Source organism: Hemitrygon akajei, chromosome 5 (genome assembly GCF_048418815.1).
Source record: "Hemitrygon akajei chromosome 5, sHemAka1.3, whole genome shotgun sequence".
Classification (NCBI taxonomy): domain Eukaryota; kingdom Metazoa; phylum Chordata; class Chondrichthyes; order Myliobatiformes; family Dasyatidae; genus Hemitrygon; species Hemitrygon akajei.
The window spans coordinates 36,380,354-36,399,092 of record NC_133128.1 but is presented as its reverse complement, the minus strand read 5'-3'; the positions used below and the strand labels follow the sequence as shown (position 1 = coordinate 36,399,092).

General features: G+C 41.5%; 1 protein-coding gene across 2 annotated transcripts in view; it reads right to left on the bottom strand.

Moving 5' to 3' along the window:
- Nucleotides 1–18,739, bottom strand: part of LOC140727640 (NXPE family member 3-like) — a 68,766-nt gene that overhangs the window by 33,723 nt on the left and 16,304 nt on the right. The window contains exon 5 of one of the 2 annotated variants that reach the window (XM_073045249.1): nucleotides 12,893–16,727. The exons of the other annotated variant lie outside the window; for it this stretch is intronic. Within the exon in view, the coding sequence (XP_072901350.1) occupies nucleotides 16,174–16,727 (554 nt within the window). The 3' untranslated portion in view covers nucleotides 12,893–16,173. Of the gene's footprint in view, nucleotides 1–12,892; nucleotides 16,728–18,739 lie in introns of those variants that run through there. 2 annotated transcript variants of the gene reach the window in all.

Below are 18,739 nucleotides of genomic sequence, written 5' to 3'. Positions count from 1 at the left end.
ACTAAAAGAAGCGCTGTATAAATTACAATTTGAATGACTTTTTAAAAAAATGTCTTGTATTTGGTATTGTGCTGTAACTATAAGTTTCCGTAGAAACTATGGCCACAGAACATGTACTTCATGTTTCCGCGGGAGCTGTTGCTTCTGTCGAGCTTTGCAGTTTATTCGCGTGTTACAAAATGTGAAGGTACAGTCCCCGAGCACAAGAGACCCAAGAAAGATTCCCAACGGATCTTCAATTTTCATTCGACATTTGGCGTCATGCAAAAAAAAACTACGATCAACCCGGAGATTCAAAAGTATCTGAAATATATTTTTATTATCGTCTCCCACATCAGTTTGCTGCTGAGAGATTAAACCGGCAGCTTTCATTAGGACTTTTCTTTCGGAGACATTACAAAAATGTTAGAATAAAGGAATAAGAATCGATGTTGAATTACCTGCGATTTGTAATTGTTTCCCTCGGACTATAAAATAGGGTGCCGTCGCCAGATTACACTTCGCTCCTCTCGTAAAGTTCGCAACGATCGAACCATCAGGAAAATAGTAATAATCTCCTCGGTGCTTCAAAAGCCAAAGTTTGCAACATTATCGACCACTCCCTGTAACGAGCCTATTGTCACCAAACAGGCGAGTTCAGTGACAATCTCGAGAAAATCTACAGATGATGAAATTCACTGAGTTCACAAAGAACAAATTGACTCCAGTAATTTAGTTTATAATTTAGCACATAATTTGTCATATCTGAAATACTCTGGCAGTTTATAATGGTCTCAGACTTCGTACAGTGTTGCAATAATAATTCAAAAATGCTGTCATATGATAATAGCCGAATTTTAAAGCAACAATAACCCTTCATGGGATTGTAAAATTATTCAGTGAAATGGCTTTTTTTGTTTGTTGTCAATGGGCAGCGTCTAGTGACATTGTGCCTTGAACGACTATGAGCAAATTCTGGACTCCACAAAAGGCAGTCGGAAAAACAGCGAATAATTTTAAAACACAATAGATACTGTAAATGCCAGAAACACGCACAAAATGCTGGAGGAACTGGGCAAGTTGGGCAGCATCTATGGAAGGAATAAACTCCTTTATCAACCATAGCCTACCGGTCAACCTGCTGCTTTGCAATTCGCCTATGGGAGCAACAGGTCAACGGCAGATGCCATCTCTCTGGCACTACATTCCTCCTTGGAACACCTGGAGGATAAAGACGCATATGTAAGGCTCCTTTTCATTGACTACAGCTCTGCCTTTAATGCCATCATTCCAAATAAACTGATTGCTGAAGTCCGGAACCTGGGTCTTAGCACCCAGATCTGCAGCTGGATCTTCAACTTCCTCACAGACAGGACCCAGGCTGTAAAAATAGGGGACAAGCTCTCCTCTACAATCACTCTGAGCACCGGTGCCCCACAAGGCTGTTTACTCAGTCCCCTGCTGTACTCACTGTACACCCATGATTGTGTAGCCAAACCTCCATCGAACTTAAAATATAAGTTTGCTGATGACACCACAATTGTAGGCCGTATCTTGGGTAATGATGAATTTGAATACAGAGGAAATTAAGAACCTGGTGGCATAGTGCGAAGACAATAACCTATCCCTCAACGTCAACAAGACGAAGGAATTGGTTGTTGACTTCAGAAGGAGTAGTGGACCGCACGACCCATCTACAATGGTTGTGCGCAAGTGGAACAGGTCAAAAACTTTAAGTTCCTCGGGGTTAATATCACAAATGACCTGACTTGGTCTAACCAAGCAGAGTCCACTGCCAAGAAGGCCCACCAGTGCCTTTACTTCCTGAGAAAGCTGAAGAAATTTGGCCTGTCCCCTAAACCCTCACTAATTTTTATAGATGCACCGTGGAAAGCATTCTTCTAGGGTGCATCACAATCTGGTATGGAAGTTGTCCTGTCAAAGACCAGAAGAAGCTGCAGAAGATCATGAACATAGCCCAGCACATCACACAAATCAATCTTCCATCCTTGGACTCACTTTACACTGCATGCTGTCGGAACGGTGCTGCCAGGATAATCAAGGACACGACCCACCCAGCCAACACACTTTTTGTCCCTCTTCCCTCCGGGAGAAGGTTCAGGAGCTTGAATACTTGTACAGCCAGATTTGGGAACAGCTTCCTTCCAACTGTGATAAGACTGCTGAACGGATCTGGGCCATACCTTCCAAATATCTGGACATGTCTCTCGTTTTTTTTGCACTACCTTACTTTCCCTTTTTTAATTTATGATTTTATAATTTAAATTTTTAGTATATTTACTATTGATCTGTACTCCAGGGATCACGAAGCGCAGAATCAGACATTGCCGTGATGATTGTATGCTCTAGTATCAATTGTTTGGCGACAATAAAGTACCAAAATTAAATTAAAGTACCAAAATTATTCCTTCAAGATGGTGCCAGTGAAGAACGCGACCAACGGCGACGTTCTGCAGCCAGTTCATCAAACAACTTTTTTTACTGCTTTCAAATACGTGTATATCCCTGGTTTAAGACCATGCTTCATTTTATTAATAGAGATATACTGTTGGGTACTTTATTTTCTGCAGATTTTATCAAAATCCAACGTGATCCTTTAATTAAATCACATCAGCTTTGTGGGCCGAAGGGCCTGTATTGAGCTGTATGTTTTTTTTTCTAATTGAGTAATTCAGTTGATTGACAAATTAGGCTTGTTGTCTTAGCTGACAAGATTTGTCCTGTTAGCATTTGGCTAAAAGGATGCCCGGAAGATTCTAGAAGGATCTGGGGTAGCCATTTTCTGGAAGGAGCTCAAAGAAGAGGGAGAGGGACGACAAACACGAGTGAAGAACATACTGAAATGCTCACAGAACCTTCTGGAAGGAAAGATACTGCTGTTGGAAAATCATTGTGCAGAGAATGGTTTGGATATTAATTGACATTTCACTTTTACTGTGTTTTTGGCCAGAATTGTTCGGTACCGTGAGCTAATAAAGTGAAGCAAATTTGGTTGATTACACAATCATGAGCTCCAATAATTACATGCACACTATATGTGTGTGATGGACCCCTTTCTTTATCTTGTTTGTTACAGTTAAAATATTCTGTCCATACAATTCTAATTTAAGTTTATGTTGCTGTGAGTTAAGCAATTGCTTCCTGGCGAACGGTGAATTTTCAGTGTTCAGACAAATGATAGTCTCATTTTCCCTTAAAGGGACATTCAAACTTTTGTGCTGTGTTTACCCGAATCATATTTACCCTGGGCGTATTTATTAATTTGAAATTACCTTCTCCTTCTCATCACTATTCCCCACACATTGCAGAGTTATAGTATGTTACTGAAAGGTTGGATTCACGGTAATAGCTAACTCATTACGAGCCTGTGGGTCGAGGGTTATGATTCTGCTACTCAGCCTGGCGTGAGCCCACGTTCAACTAACTCCATTGCTTCGCTCCAACTGAGACATCGAGCAAGGGTGAAGTCAACGAGGACGAGAGCGGAGGATGGACGGGTGGTCGGTACTGTTTGCTAGGGTTTCACGGCCTTCCTCTCCCGCTCACTAGCTGCTGTCAGAGGAAAGTGCACGAGCCTTGGGATCCACGTCGCAAGGATTGAACAGCGAGGCTGTGGACTTGTTTTGGGAGACTTTGCGATTAATGTTGCAAATGTTCCTGGATTCTAGTTTCTTTTTGCTGTTTTTGAGTGGTTTGATCAGGATGATCGATGTGATCTGGGGCACTTTGAAGAACAGCTCTGCCATCAGCAGTGGACCGACGGCTCTGAATACTACTAGACTCCAGGTTTGATGTTTAATATTTTATGTGTTCTTCTCTCACTTTTGCCGATTGCACAATGTGTTTTTTTTCGCGAGTTGGGTGTTTGATGTTTTCTTGAACGGGTTCCATGGTGGTTTTTTTTGTTCCGTGGGAGGAGAAACCTCGGGGTTGTCTTCTTTATACATACTTTGATAGTAAATGTATTTTCAAACTTTTAAACAGTCGACGTTTCCGGCCGAGACGTCACTTTACATTCAAAGATTGTACTGTGTGCATAAAACAACAACTGCACCTGCTGCCGTCAAGGGTACTGCTATTGTCATGGTCCGGTCCGTGAATTCCGCATTCCGGTTCACGGTCTGGTCTATGCTCCTTATTCCAGGTTTTCAGGGTTTCCCCAGTTTCTGTAGAGGCACCTGATTCTTGTTTGGGCTGGCTTCATAAATAGCTTCAAGATTCAGCCTCGGGCTGCGAAAGCTCTCGGTCCGGCTGTGGCTGGGAACTTGTTGAGGGGAAGGAGCGGGATAGGGATTTGGGATCAGAGATAGGCAGCTGAGGAGAAATGGATTATTGTGAAGGGAGAAATAAAGGGAATGAGGAGATAGTGAGGGGATGGATGAATGAAAACCGAGACAAAGGGAATAAAAGAATAAGAAATGACAGTGGAGAGAGTTCTGAAAGTGAGGAAGATGAACACGTTCAGAGAGGAGGTGTTGTCATAATTAGGTTTAATGAGAAGGCGCAAGGACACATGAAGAAAATTAATCCATTTGTGCTAACAACAACTCTGGCAAATAAGATCAGGGAAATAGTATTTGCAAAAGTCCTTAATGATGACCATCTATTGAATGAGGAACAACTTGAGAAAGCACTCAATCTAAAAGAGATGGGAAAATGCAAGGTGGAATATACAGGGAGGGTGAGAGCACGAAATGGTGGTTGTAAAGGAGTGATTATGAGTGTACCAATGAGTATAAACATGGAGGATTTAAAGAGGAATATCAAAGGGGGAAAGGTAGTTAATGTTCTAAGACTGAAAAGAACAAAGGAGGGAATGAAAAAGGAAAGTGAAGCAGTATTGATTGAATTTGAAGGAGTGTCAGAGAAAGTGTTCCTGGGTTTCATGAGTTACCCAGTAAGGGTATATGTGCCAAAGCCATTGAGGTGCTATAATTGTCAAAGGTTTGGACACATAGCTAAAAACTGTAAAAGGCAGAGGAGATGTGCTAGATGTGGGGGTGATCATGAATATGGAAAGTGCGGAACAGGAGTGCAACCAAAATGCTGTAATTGTGGAGGAGCTCATAATGTGGCATATAGGGGGTGTGAGGTTATGAGACGGGAGAACAAAATTCAAGAAATTAGAGTGAAAAGAAAGATCACTTATGCAGAAGCTGTAAGAATGTCAAGAGAACAGAATAATGCTCCTAATGAACAGGGAGCTATAGGGATGTGAGAAATGCAGCAAAGAACAAATAACAGGATTTATGTAGACAAAAAGGCTCTAGTAACATTCATTGCAGGATTGATTAATAGTATGGCTGAGGTAAAGTCAAAAAGTGACAAAATTCAGCTGGTGGTCAAAGCAGCATTAAGCCATTTAGGGTTAGTAGGACTGACATGGGAAGAAGTGAGGGAGAACCTCACTAATCAGCCAAGCCAGGAAGTGTCATAGGTTGGTTAATACTCATTATGGTGATTCTTTTGCAATGGAATGCAAGGAGTTTACTGGCCAATGGCCAGGAATTTAAGGACTTTATTAAGGAAATGGTTGTAAAACCAGATGTAGTGTGTATTCAGGAAACTTGTTTGAAACCAACTTTAGACTTTGTGGTATATGGGTATACAGTAATAAGGAAAGATAGAAATCTAGGGGGAGGAGGGGGTTGTGCTATGTTAATCAAGCAAGGTATACCATATAGGGTACTGGAAAAAGGAGACGATCAGGAATACATAGTGGTGGAACTGTGGGAGAGAGGGGAGGGAGTGGTTATAATTAACTACTACAATCCATGTAAAAGTTTGGATTTGGACAGCCTATTAAGGATACAAGGACAAAACAGACATAAAGTAGTGTGGTGTGCAGATTTCAATGATCACAGCACAATTTGGGAGGATCTGATTACAGATTCAAATGGAAAGGTAATTGAAGATTTGATGGAGGAAAGGGATTTGGTGTGTATAAATGATGGGAGAGGAACAAGGATAAACATAACAACAGGAACTGAGTCGGTATTAGATATTACATTAGTGTCTAATATCTTGGCTGGCATTAGTAACTGGGGAGTTTGCACTGCTTCAACTGTAGACAGTGATCACTACCCAGTTTTATGTTCAGTGGGTGAAAGAGTTGAAGTAAGACCAGGTGGTGGAATCTGAAAGTGGGTGTTTGGAAAAGCAGATTAGGGTAAGTTCCAGAAGTTAAGTGAAGAAGCATTGACAAAGATTGACATTTCTGGAAATATAGATGTATTAAACAGTCAGGTGACTTCATTTCCCTTCAGCCTATCACTTCCCAGCTTTCTAATTCATCCCTCCCCCGACTTCTTATCCCCCCTCGACCATCCCATGTTACTTCACTCCTGATGAAGGGTTTCGGCCCAAAACGTCGTCACTGCCTCCTCCCATAGATGCTGTCTGGCCTGCTGAGTTCTGCCAGAATTTTGTGTTTTTATTTCCAGCATCTGCAGATTCAGTCGTGGTGACTTCAGCAATTATTATGGCAGCAGAAGGATCTATACCCAGGAGTAAAAATAGGATGAATAGAAAACTGGTTCCATGGTGGACAGAGGAATGTTGTCAGGCTATAAAAAACAGAAATAGAGCATTCAGGCTAGTTAAAAGGATCCATAATATGCAGCATTTGATTCAATATAAGAAGGCACAGGCAGTGGTGAGAAGAACTATACGTCAAGCTAAAAGGGCAAGTTGGAGGAGTTTTTGCAACAAAATAGGAAGAACAACGTCTGTGGGAGAGGTATGGGGAATGATTAAGAGGATGGGGGGGGGGGAGATAGAAGGGATTGGGAATATCCAGTAATGATATCTGAGGAGGAAACAGCAATCTCCAGCAGGGATAAGGCTGAGATCATGGCCAAGTCATTTGTAATGATACATAGTTCAGAAAATTTGCCTGAAGAAGGGAGAAGGAGAAGGTAAAGAACAATGAGTCAATACCCAGGTGTGTTAAACAGGAGGAAAAAAACAGATGATATAATTGATGATCCATTTACTTTGGCAGAAATGGTGAGAGCAATAAAGAGATCGAGACCAACCTCCCCAGGGAAAGATCTAATATGTTATGTTATGCTAAAAAATCTAGGAGAAGGAGCGCTCTTGAAGTTATTTTATAACATTTATAACATTTTATAACAGAGTGTGGGAGAGGGGAAGATTACCAAGTGCATGAAAAGAAGCAGTAGTAATTCCAATAAGGAAACCTGGCAAGGATCTGTCAAAACTCATTAGCTACAGGCCAATAGCACTAACAACAAATATATGTAAGTTAATGGAAAGGATGATAACACAAAGGTTATCGTATGATCTTGAGAAGAGAGAAATGCTGGCAAGTTATCAGTGGTTTTAGGAAGGGAAGGAATTCCATGGACTCAGTGATAAGGTTAGAGATTGAAATAAGAAAGGCCCAGGCAAATAAAGAATCAGTAGTTGCAGTGTTTTTTGACATTGAAAAAGCCTATGATATGATGTGGAAGGAAGGATTATTAATTAAACTGCACAAGATGGGGGTTGGGGGTAGAGTTTTTAATTGGATTAAAGATTTTTTGTTCGGTAGAAAAGTTCAAGTTTGGATTGGATCAGAATGATCAAAACAGTACATAGTGGGAAATGGCACACCTCAGGGTAGTGTGATTAGCCCATTACTTTTCATCATTATGATCAATGATGTCTTCACAAAGGTACCAGTGGATATAGGTAGGTCACTGTTTGTGGATGATGGGGCCTTGTGGAAAAGAGGCAGGAACATGGAGCATATAATCAGGAAACTACAAGGAGCAATTGATGAAGTGGTAGAGTGGGGTTATGATTGGGGATGTAGATTTTCAGTAGAAAAAAACTCAAACTGTATTTTTCACTAGGAAAAGGATTGAGGTAGGGAAGAAGTTAAGGATGTATGGGATTGAATTAGAAAGGGTTGGATCATTTAAATTTCTGGGAGTTATATTTGATTCACGATTAACATGAGCAGACCATATCAGGAAAGTTGAGGAGAAATGTAAAAAAGTAATAAACATGATGAGATGTTTGACTGGTAGGGAATGGGGAGCAAGTTGTTCAGCATTGAAGAGAATGTATGTGGCTTTAGTAAGATCTGTGTTGGATTATGGAAGTGTAGCATATGGATCAGCAGCTAGGTCTCTTATAAGGAAACTGGATGTGATTCAGGCTCAGGTTTTGAGAATGTGCAGTGGGGCTTTTAAAACATCACCAGTGTCAGCCCTGCAGGTAGAAATGGGAGTAATGCCTTTGGAATTAAGAAGGATGCAATTGATGGCAAACTACTGGGCTAATTTGCAGGGACACAATGATTCTCACCCTGCTAAAGGAGTGTTGCAGGAGTCCTGGGAAAATGGGAGGTTTCAGAGGGAAAACTTTAGTCGGGTAGGGAATGATATTGCTAGATCATGTGGAGTGTTTGATCTAAGGATAAGTCCTTCAGTAGTTTATCCGGTTGTAGCTCCATGGAAGCTTGTATGACCTGACGTAGACTGGCATTTGTTAGAGGTAAAAAGGAAAGGAAAATATAAAACTGATTTGGTAAGTGCATTTAAATGTCATGTAATGGAAAGTATAGTGATTATACTCAGGTCTATACAGATGGTGCTAAGGAACCTGAAACAGGAGTGACAGGGTTTGGGGTGGCTATAACAGCAAAAGCAATTGCAATCAGCAGAAGTACATCTGATAAGTTAGCGGTGTATACAGTGGAGATGATGGCGGTGTTGGTTGCGTTGCGTTGGGTGGAGAAAGCTGGACTAGACAAAGCGTTGATATGCTCAGATTCATCTTCAGTTCTAGCAAGTTTAAGGTCTTCTCACTCAAACAGCCGGCAAAATGTACTTCATGAATTCCTTCAGTCAGTCACAAGAGCTGCAAGTCAGGGAGGTCAGGTTAAATTTCTATGGGTTCCAGCTCATGTAGGGGTGAAGGGGAATGAAAGGGTGGATGAGTTGGCAAAGAGGGCATTAAAGAAAGAAAATATAGAAATGCACATTAGTATCAGTAAAGCAGAGGTTAATTGTGTAATCTGGGAAAAAATCAACCAAATGTGGCAAGTAATATGGGACAGGGAGGGGAAAGGGAGGCATTTATATCAAGTACAACAAAGTGTTGTAGGTAGTAGATACAGAAGAGAGGAAATTGTGTAGACTAGGTTAAGGCTGGGGCACTGTGCACTAAACCAAACATTGAAATTGATAGGGAAACACCAGACAGGATTGTGTGAGGAATGTCAGGAAGAGGAGTCAGTAGAACATGTAGTTCTGAGTTGCAGGAAGTATGGGATACAGAGAGAGATGATGAGAATTAATCTAAGGGAATTGGGAATGCAGGAATTCACATTAAAAGGGTTGCTGGGCATGGGTGAGAGAGCACAGGTTAGGGTATTTTTAGCTTTCTTAAGGGGTACAGGGTTTTTTTAGTAGGATATGATGGATAAACAGGAATAGGGTACTAGGATGGCCAAAGATGGGAGGATAAAGTGTAGGTTAGGGTATGTGTGTGTGAGCAATTGGGTGAAGGGATTGAGAATGTGAGTCTATCGCACACTCCGGAGCAGAAGGTGGCGGTAATGCACCATTAAGCTGGGTGGGGGGAGGAGGAGAGAGAGAGAGAGAGAGAGAGAGCGCCTCAGGCTGCTGGATTGCTCCTGTCCAAACCCCTTGTCTGTATCCCTTCTCTTCACCTTCCTGCCTGGAGCCTCGCCCTGTTTGGAACTGTCTGTCTGTGTCCAGGCCTTCGCTAGGAAGGTCTGGCCATTTTGCCGCAACCGGGAATTGTCTCGTTGTGTTCAGCGTTCTGAGTAATGAGTCCCAGCCTTACATCCTGTACCCAAGGAGGGGTCCTGGCTTGGTGTTCCATGTTCCTGTTTCTCCCTCGACTAAGGCTCTGGGTTCTTGTCATGTCCATGTGCCTCACCCAGCACAGGAGTACCTTGCCCGGTGCTGGGATTCCCTCGTCCTGTGCTGAGGTTCCCTTGTCCCGTCCAGCAGTCTCACGTCCAGCCCTGTGCCTCTCCTCGTTCTGTAGCTACGTCTTGTCCTCGCTGGGTTCTGGAGTCCGAGCCCGAGTCAAGACCCAGGTTCTGGGCCCTTGTCCAGTCTCTGGCTCGGAGTCCAAGCTGAGGCTCCTAGTCCCCAGTTCCATGTCCTGGTTCCTTATCCTCGTCAGGTCCTAGCCCAGGCCTGGAGTCCTTGTCCGGTCCGGGGCCGGTGTCAGGTACAGCGTCCCATCTTCCCTTCTTCCCTTGCTTCCTTCACACATCTAGTCCTGTTCCAAGTAGTTCAGTGTCTGTGTCCTATGAATGTAGTGACAGAACATGGAAACTTCCATTATGTTATTTTTATGTGTAATATGTTAAGAGGGCAGTGTCCATATCACATTAAGTACTAAATATCATTTGGAGCATGGCATTTTCAATTACAAGTTAAAGATCAAGTCTATTGTCACGGGCATGCATATTGAGTATTAACTTTTTGTAGCAGCAGTACACTGTATTACAACCATAGTTTACATAAATTTAAATGAACCTACTGTAAGTACAGAACTTGCATGATGTCATAGCTATTAAGCTCAAATAGTTGTCTTGAAGTTTGTATTTCATAGCACATCATTCTTTTATAGCTCCTTGTATGTTGCAACATAAATTATTAGCCATGCTTTGTATTATATGTATCAGGTGACCGTTAATATTAAATTTTATTGTTAAAGTGTGCTTGTGTATTCACCCTGATAATGCTAAAGTGCCTTTAAGAGAAACCGGTGACGTCATTGTGCACATGTGGTGTGGAGGAAGAGTTACAAAGTTCCTGAATGAATGGCGATTGCTGAGAACACATGGAAAATATCGGAGGAACTCAGCAGGGCAGACAGTATCTATGGAAAAGAGTACAGTCAACGTTTCGGGCTGAGACCCTTCAGCAGGACTGAAGAAATAAAAGTTGAGTCAGAGTTGGAGGGTGAGGATGAAACGGGTGGGAGTGAAGTAAAGAGTTGGGAAGTTGGTGAAAGAGTTACAGGGCTGGAGAAGGGGGAATTTAATAGGAGAGGACAGAAGGCCATGGAAGAAGGAACAAGGTCATCCATTGTACCCGGTGCTTCAGGTGTGACCTCCTGTATATCAGTGAGACCCAACGTAGATTGGGAGACCGCTTCGCTGAACATCTGCGCTCTGCGCAGCAGAACAAGCAGGATCTCCCAGTGGACACCCATTTTCATTCCACTTTCCCTTCCCATTCTGACACGTTAATCCAGGGCCTCCTCTGCCATCGCGATGAAGCCACAGTCCGAATACACCTCGTATTCTGTCTGAGTAGCCCCCAACACCAATTACTCGAACTTCTGCTAATCCCCCCCTCCTTTTCTATTCTCCATCCCCTTTTCCCTCCCTCACCTTATCTCCTTGCCAGCCCATCGCCTCCATCTAGTGCTCCTCCTCCCCCCGCCCAGTTTTCTTTCTCCCATGGCCCTCTGTCCTCTCCAATTGGATTCCCCCTTTTTCCAGCCCTGTACTTTTTCACCAATCAACTTTCCAACACTTTGCTTCATTTTTTCCCCCTCCCAGTTTCACCTATCACCTTGTGCTTCTCCCATCATGTGACTCCATATTTTTCTCCCTCCAGTCCTGCTGAAGGGTTTCAGCATGCCACATCGACTGTACTTTTTTCCATAGATGCTGCCTGGCTTGCTGAGGTCCTCCAGCATTTTCTGTGTGTTGCTCGGATTTCCAGCATCTGCAGATTCTCTCTTGTTTGTGTCGAGTGCTGGGAGTTGCTTTTCCCAGGCATGGTAAGCAAAGGTCAATAATATTTGATAATATCCATGTAAATTCAAGTATGCTTGTTTGTAAATCTACAATATCGGTAATTTGACATGTTTTACATGTGGATGCTTTAAATTTTTGCGAGTAAGGCATCGGCGCTGGATAGCGTGATTGTGCGAAGTTCCTTATCGGCCTAGTAGGTTAGTTTTTCTAGTAATTTAACAACAAGGTAGTATATTGTAAAAGTTTATTTTGTCGTACTTTGTTATTTCATGACTGAATGTGAATATAACAGAGTAATGTGAATGTGTTAATTTCTGTTTGTGTAGCGTGGGTGAGGAAAACTCGTTTGGGGGTCTAGCCTATACATGAGCACGTGTGTCCCTAAGCGAGTATACTTAATTAAGATAAGATGTATTTATTTATATGTTGATGTTGTATATAAGGTACAGGGTTGGTGAGATTCTGATGTTTGTATTTTTTTTAGAATTGCCACTACTCTATTGGTTTTGTATATTTTGATTTATTTACTTTCATACTGCATATGTAACTAGTTGATATTAATGGACTGAAATTAAGCTGAGATTGTAACAGCAGGAACTGTTCTTTTTAAAGTTGTGTTGCTGTTTTTATTTTGATACCCTCTTTCTGCATTAAAACATCTAAAATAGATAAAGGAATTAAAGACCCTAACAAGTATTTGTTGGCTTGAGTGTGTGTTTTTCCCAGGCTACAAAGTATAGCAATTACTGTGCTTGCTCATTTATGATAACGCTGAAAGAGGGTAAGACTTGCAATGCTGTGCAAAAGTCCTAGGTTCTGTATGTTTGTTTTAGAGATCTGTTTTCACTTTGGCACAAAAGAGTCTTTTTCTGTCGATCAGTGTCAAAAAAAGCCAAATTAAAACCACTGCAATTCATTGTCAAACAATAAAACATGAAAACTTCCATGGGGGGGTGAATACTTCTTATGGGCACTGTATATAATATGACTGTCTTTTGTATAGCAATGTATTTGTCAACGTGCAGCAGAAAGAGAGTTTGTAAATATGGTGGGAGCAAAGGATGTCGGGAATGGTGCAGAGATAGACACACCAATCCAAGGTTATTTAGTTGCAGACAAGTAGTTTATTGATCATTACAGAAAGTCTCTGGTGCTTTGTGCTCCCTTCCTCTTTTCCCAACCTTGATTCCCCTCTCCCTGCCCCTTCCCACTCTCAGTCCACAATAGAGACCCATATCAGAATCTAATCTATCATCACTCACGTAGCAGTTCTCTGGTCTGTTTTTGAACATTGTGAATTCTTTCAGTCTAATTCTATATTAGCTTCAAGATGATTATTAACAAATAATTTCTATGTCAATAAAGATAATCTTCAAAAGCACCTAATTTAAGACACAAAATCAACAAATCCCAAGTTCTCTGATATTCAATGAATCCTTTACAGAATAAGCAATTTGGATTATGACAATCAGTTGCTTGATAAATTGTTATTTTGTAAGTCATGAATGTATTCCAATAGATTGGGTATTATTCCCTTTATATAATAGCCCTCCTATGCAACTTCAATTTTGACGTGACAGATGAAGACACAAAGATGATGACCCAGATGTTCAAAACCCAAATTCCTAACCTTTCAAAGTTAACGCTATTACTTCTATTGAAGCTTCCGGTACAGAATGCCCAAAAATGAATCACTTATGACAAAATACTTGTTTACAGTGACAAATTAATTCATGCATTGAATTCATCTTCAAATAAAAACTATAGGGTTGTATTACAGACCGCACAATAGTCAGAGTGAATTGGAGGAGCAAATCTGTAGAGAGATAGCAGACCGATGTGAGAAACAGAAAGTTGTAATAGGAGGGGATTTTAACTTTCCACATATTGACTGGGACTCCCACAATGTAAAAGGGCTAGATGGCTTGGAGTTTGTCAAATGTGTTCAGGAAAGTTTTCTAAATCAATATGTAGAGGTTCCTACCAGAGAGGATGCAATACTTGATCTCCTATTAGGGAACCAGACAGGTCAGGTGACAGAAGTATGTGCAGGCGAACATTTTGGGTCCAGTGACCATAATGTCATTAGTTTCAAGTTAATTATGGGTAAGGATAGGTCTGGTCCCCAAGTTGAGGTTCTAAATTGGAGAAGGGCCAATTTTGTGGAAGTAAGAAAGGATCTAGGAAGTGGATTGGGATAAGTTGTTTTCTGGTAAGGATGTGTTCAGTTCGTGGAAGGCCTTCAAAGGTGAAATTCTGAGAGTGCAGAGTTTGCATGTTCCTGCCAGGATTAAAGGCAAAGTTAACAGGCATAGAGAACCTTGGTTTTCAAGGAATATTGACGATCTGGTTAAGAAAAGGAGAGGTGTATAGCAGGTATAGGCAACAAAGAACAAATGAGGTACTTGAAGAGTATAGAAAATGAAAGAAAATACTAAAGAAGGAAATCAGGAAGGCAAAAGGGAGACATGAGGCTGCTTTGGCAGATAATGTGAAGGTAAACCCAAAAGGTTTCTACAAGTATATTAAGAGTAAAAAATAGTAAGGGACAAAATTGGTCTCCTAGAAGATTAGAGTGATCGTCTATGTGTGGAGCCTCACGAGATGGGGGAGATCTTAACAGTTATTTTGCATCACTATTTACTAAGGAAACTGGCATAGCATATATGGAAGGAAGGGAAACAAGCAGCAGTGTCATGGAACATACAGAGATTAAAGAGGAGGAGGTGCTTGCTGCCTTACAGCGAATAAAGTTAGATAAATCCCCCAGGCCTGACATGATATTTCCTTGGATCTTGACAGAGACAAGTGTAGAAATTGCAGGGGCCCTGGCAGAAATATTTAAAATGTCCTTCGCCACAGGTGCAGTGTCGGAGGATTGGAGGGTAGCTTATGTTGTTCCGTTGTTTAAAAAAGGCTCCAAAAGTAAACCAGGTAATTACAGGCCAATGAGCCTGACATCAGTAGTAGGTAAATTATTGGAAGGTGTTCTGAGAGTTTGAATATACAAGTATTTGGACAGCCAAGGGCTCACTAAGGATCGTCAGCATTGCTTTGTGTGTGGTAGATTGTGTTTAACGAATCTTGTAGAATTTTTCGAAGAGGTTACCAAGAAAGTAGATGAAGGAAAGGCTGTGGATGTTTTGTACATGGACTTTAGTAAGGCCTTTGACAAGGTCCCACATGGGAGGTTAGTTTAGAAGGTTCAGACACTAGGTACCCATGGAGAGGTTGTAAATTGGATTTGAAATTGTCTGTGTGGGAGAAGACAGAGTGTGGTAGTGGAGGATTGCTTCTCAGACTGGAGGCCTGTGACTAGTGGTGTTCCTCATGGATCTGTGCTGGGACCATTGTTTGTTGTCTATATCGATGATCTGGATGATAATGTAAATTGGATCAGCAAGTTTGCTGTTGACACTAAGATTGGAGGTGTTGTGGACAGCGAGGAAGGCTTTCAAAGCTTGCAGAGGGATCTGGACCAACTGGAAAAATGGGCCAGAAAATGGCAGGTGGAATTTAATGCAGACAAGTGTGAGGTGTTTCACTTTGGAAGGACAAATCAAGGTAGGACATACACAGTAAATGGTAGGGCACTGAGGAGTGCGGAGGAACAAAAGGATCTGGGAGTTCAGATACATAATTCCCTGAAAGTGGTGTCACAGGTAGACAGGGTTGTAAAGAAGGCTTTTGGCATCCTGGCATTCATAAATTAAAGTATTGAGTATAGGAGTTGGGTTGTTATGGTGAGGTTGTATAAGACATTGGTGAGGCCAAATTTAGAGTATTGGGTACAGTTCTGGCCACCTAGCTATAGGAAGGATATCAGTAAGATTGAAAGACTGCAGAGAAGATTTACTAGGATGTTGCCAGGTCTTCAGGAGTTGAGTTACAGGGAAAGATTGAACAGGTTAGGATTTTATTCCTTGGAGTGTAGAAGAATGAGCGTGGATTTGATAGAGGTTTACAAAATTATGAGGGGTATAGACAGAGTAAATGGGAGTAGGCTCTTTCGACTTAGATTAGGAGAGAGAAATATGAGAGGATACGGCTTTAGGGTGAAACAGGAAAGGTTGAGGGGGAACATTAGGGAGAACTTCTTCACGCAGAGAGTGGTGGGAATGTGGAACGAGCTGCCATCTGATGTGCTAAATGCGGGCTCACTCTTAAGTTTTAAGAATAAATTGGATAGATACATGGATGGGAGAGGTCTGGAGGGTTATGGACTGGGTGCAGGTCAATGGGACTAGCGGAATAAAGTTTTGGCACAGACTAGAAGGGCTGAATGGCCTGTTTTCTGTGCTGTAGTGTTCTATGGTTCTATGGTTCAAATTGCACCAATTTTAGACAGACAGATCTAAGATTTCCAATGTCATTATGTAGATTTTGCTTTGCATGGTAAACAAATACCTTTATTCCTTTTCAGAAGGGCACACATATGAAAGAAACACATCTATTTCATTCTTTATAATAATTTGTGGAGGGTGTATGTTATGGGGCAGGTAGTGGGCTATGGTCATTTCCCATGCATCCACAAATGCAACATTCATGTGTGCAAATATTCTTCTCATCAATACATCGAGTTGATAAGAGAACCAGTCATTGTAGTTAAGAATGTAATCTTGGTTAGCTTCCCGTGCATTCCCAGTCTTTATAACAATCACTGTATCTGGATTCCTGCTGAGCAGCTGCAGAATCGATCTCCGAATGTACTGCAGCCTTCTGATGTAGACTCCCACTGGGAAAGTGTTGAAATGGGCACATATGGTAATGCCAATAACTGTATCTTTCCCTCCTTTAATTTCATTCAATTTATTTGAAATATAATACAAATGCTGGCTTGAAAGACTTCTGAATTGGATTGGTGGACCATGAGCACAATATTCCAGCATAATCTTGTTTTCCACATCCAAAGCACACAGAGGGCCAGCCTTGATATGGTTGCCAAGATCAAACATTTTAAGACCTAAATAAAATATATTTAACTTGTTAATTCACAATCCTGATCATAATTTTTTTGAAAATTGAATAGACATTTTAAACAACATAACTCCAAAGGGAGGCATTGAATTAACTATCTCACAAGGTTAGAGCTGAATAAAGAGGGGCATTTCTCACAGTGGAATCCTGGAGCCTTTACCATTTAGTTTCCTCAAGTTATATATGGTAAGTGCCAACCTATGACTATTTCCATTTGGAGATAATCTACCCCCCCCCCCTTGACATTCAATTACATTGCTAATGTTACAATTGTTAAATCCCATTTCATCAATGTATTCAAGTTACCATTAATCAGTGGTTAGTCTGGAGCAGCCGCAGAACTACTATGGTCACGTGAGCACTGAGGTTGGGTATGCTGAGGTAAATAAGTCAGCTGCTGCTCCGAAGATTCCAAGCTCTAACAATTCTCACATTGCAGCAAAACCCCAATAATTCAGCACACCTGGTACTTCAGTGTTATTAGCTTATTTTCTGGACAACTAAATGTTGCACATTTGTATGGAGATTTTACACTATTATAATCAATATTCAATAAATCAGTTAAGTTTAAAATATGTGAGAGAAATAGGGGCTTGGTGAGTCAAAAAGGGATTACATAAGTGTTCTTTTCCTGAGAATATCCATAAACCAATTTTTCCAAAAGTCAAAAATGAACAATGTTAATCAGGTTGATTAACATGACCATTTTTTTGTCTTCCTCGAGCAGTTACAATGGTACACAGTCAGAATGTCTCAAATCCATTGATTAATATTGATGGCTTTACAGTAGTTCAATTTTATGCTTCACCATCATTCAACCATACAGATGAATACAGCCAAATGAAACACAGCCAACAGTTACACACAGGTCAGACAGTTACGTCAGCAGAAAAGGAGTGTCAACAAAAATAACGTAACTTCAGCCTGATGATGTGTAGATTGATTGAGCCTGGTATGTTGCCTTTGAGCCACGTTTCTGCAAAAACAAGCTCATTATGCACTAGTGCAGCCACAGATGAAGGCAGTCTAGCTTGCCTTCCACTCAGTGAACACTGGAGAACAATGCTCCCTCCCACATCACCTTCGGTGTCTTCTCCTCCGGACAGCTGCTGCAGTTGAGACTGGGACAAGAGGACCTGCTTTGTGCAACAACTGAAGCAATGTTGTTCCGCTGCTGTCTGTGTTATCAATGAACACTGGCAATGTAGAACACTCCAAATCCCAGTTCACTGGCTCATTGACAACACAATGTCCAACGGGGTCTTGTGATCAGAAGAGGTAATGTTGCAGCTATATAGGACCCTGGTCAGACCCCACTTGGAGTACTATGCTCAGTTCTGGTCGCCTCACTACAGGAAGAATGTGGAAGCCATAGAAAGGGAGCAGATTAGATTTACAAGGATGTTGCCTGGATTGTGCAGCATGCCTTATGAAAACAGGTTGAATGAACTCGGCCTTTTCTCCTTGGTGCGACGGAGGATGAGAGGTGACCTGATAGAGGTGTATAAGATAATGAGAGGCATTGACCATATGGATAGTCAGAGGCTTTTCCCCAGGGCTGAAATGGTTGCCGAAAGAGGACACAGGTTTAAGGTGCTGGGGAATAGGTACAGAGGAAAGTCAGGGGTAAGTTTTTTATTCAGAGTGGTGAGTGCGTGGAATGGGCTGCCATCAACGGTGGTGGAGGCAGAAACAATAGGATCTTTTAAGAGACTTTTGGATAGGTACATAGAGCTTAGTAAAATAGAGGGCTATGGGTAACCCTAGTAATTCCTAAGGTAGGGACATTTTCGGCACAACTTTGTGGGCCAAAGGGCCTGTATTGTGCTGTAGGATTTCTATGTTTCTATCACAATAAAAATGTCCAAGTTAATAATTTTCACTATTTGCTGGACCGCACACTCCTTTGCCATGACAATACTCGACAAGTCCGGGCAACAACATGATTTGCAACAAGTCAGGCTCCATTCAATCCAGGAACTTACCAGGAAAGTGTCT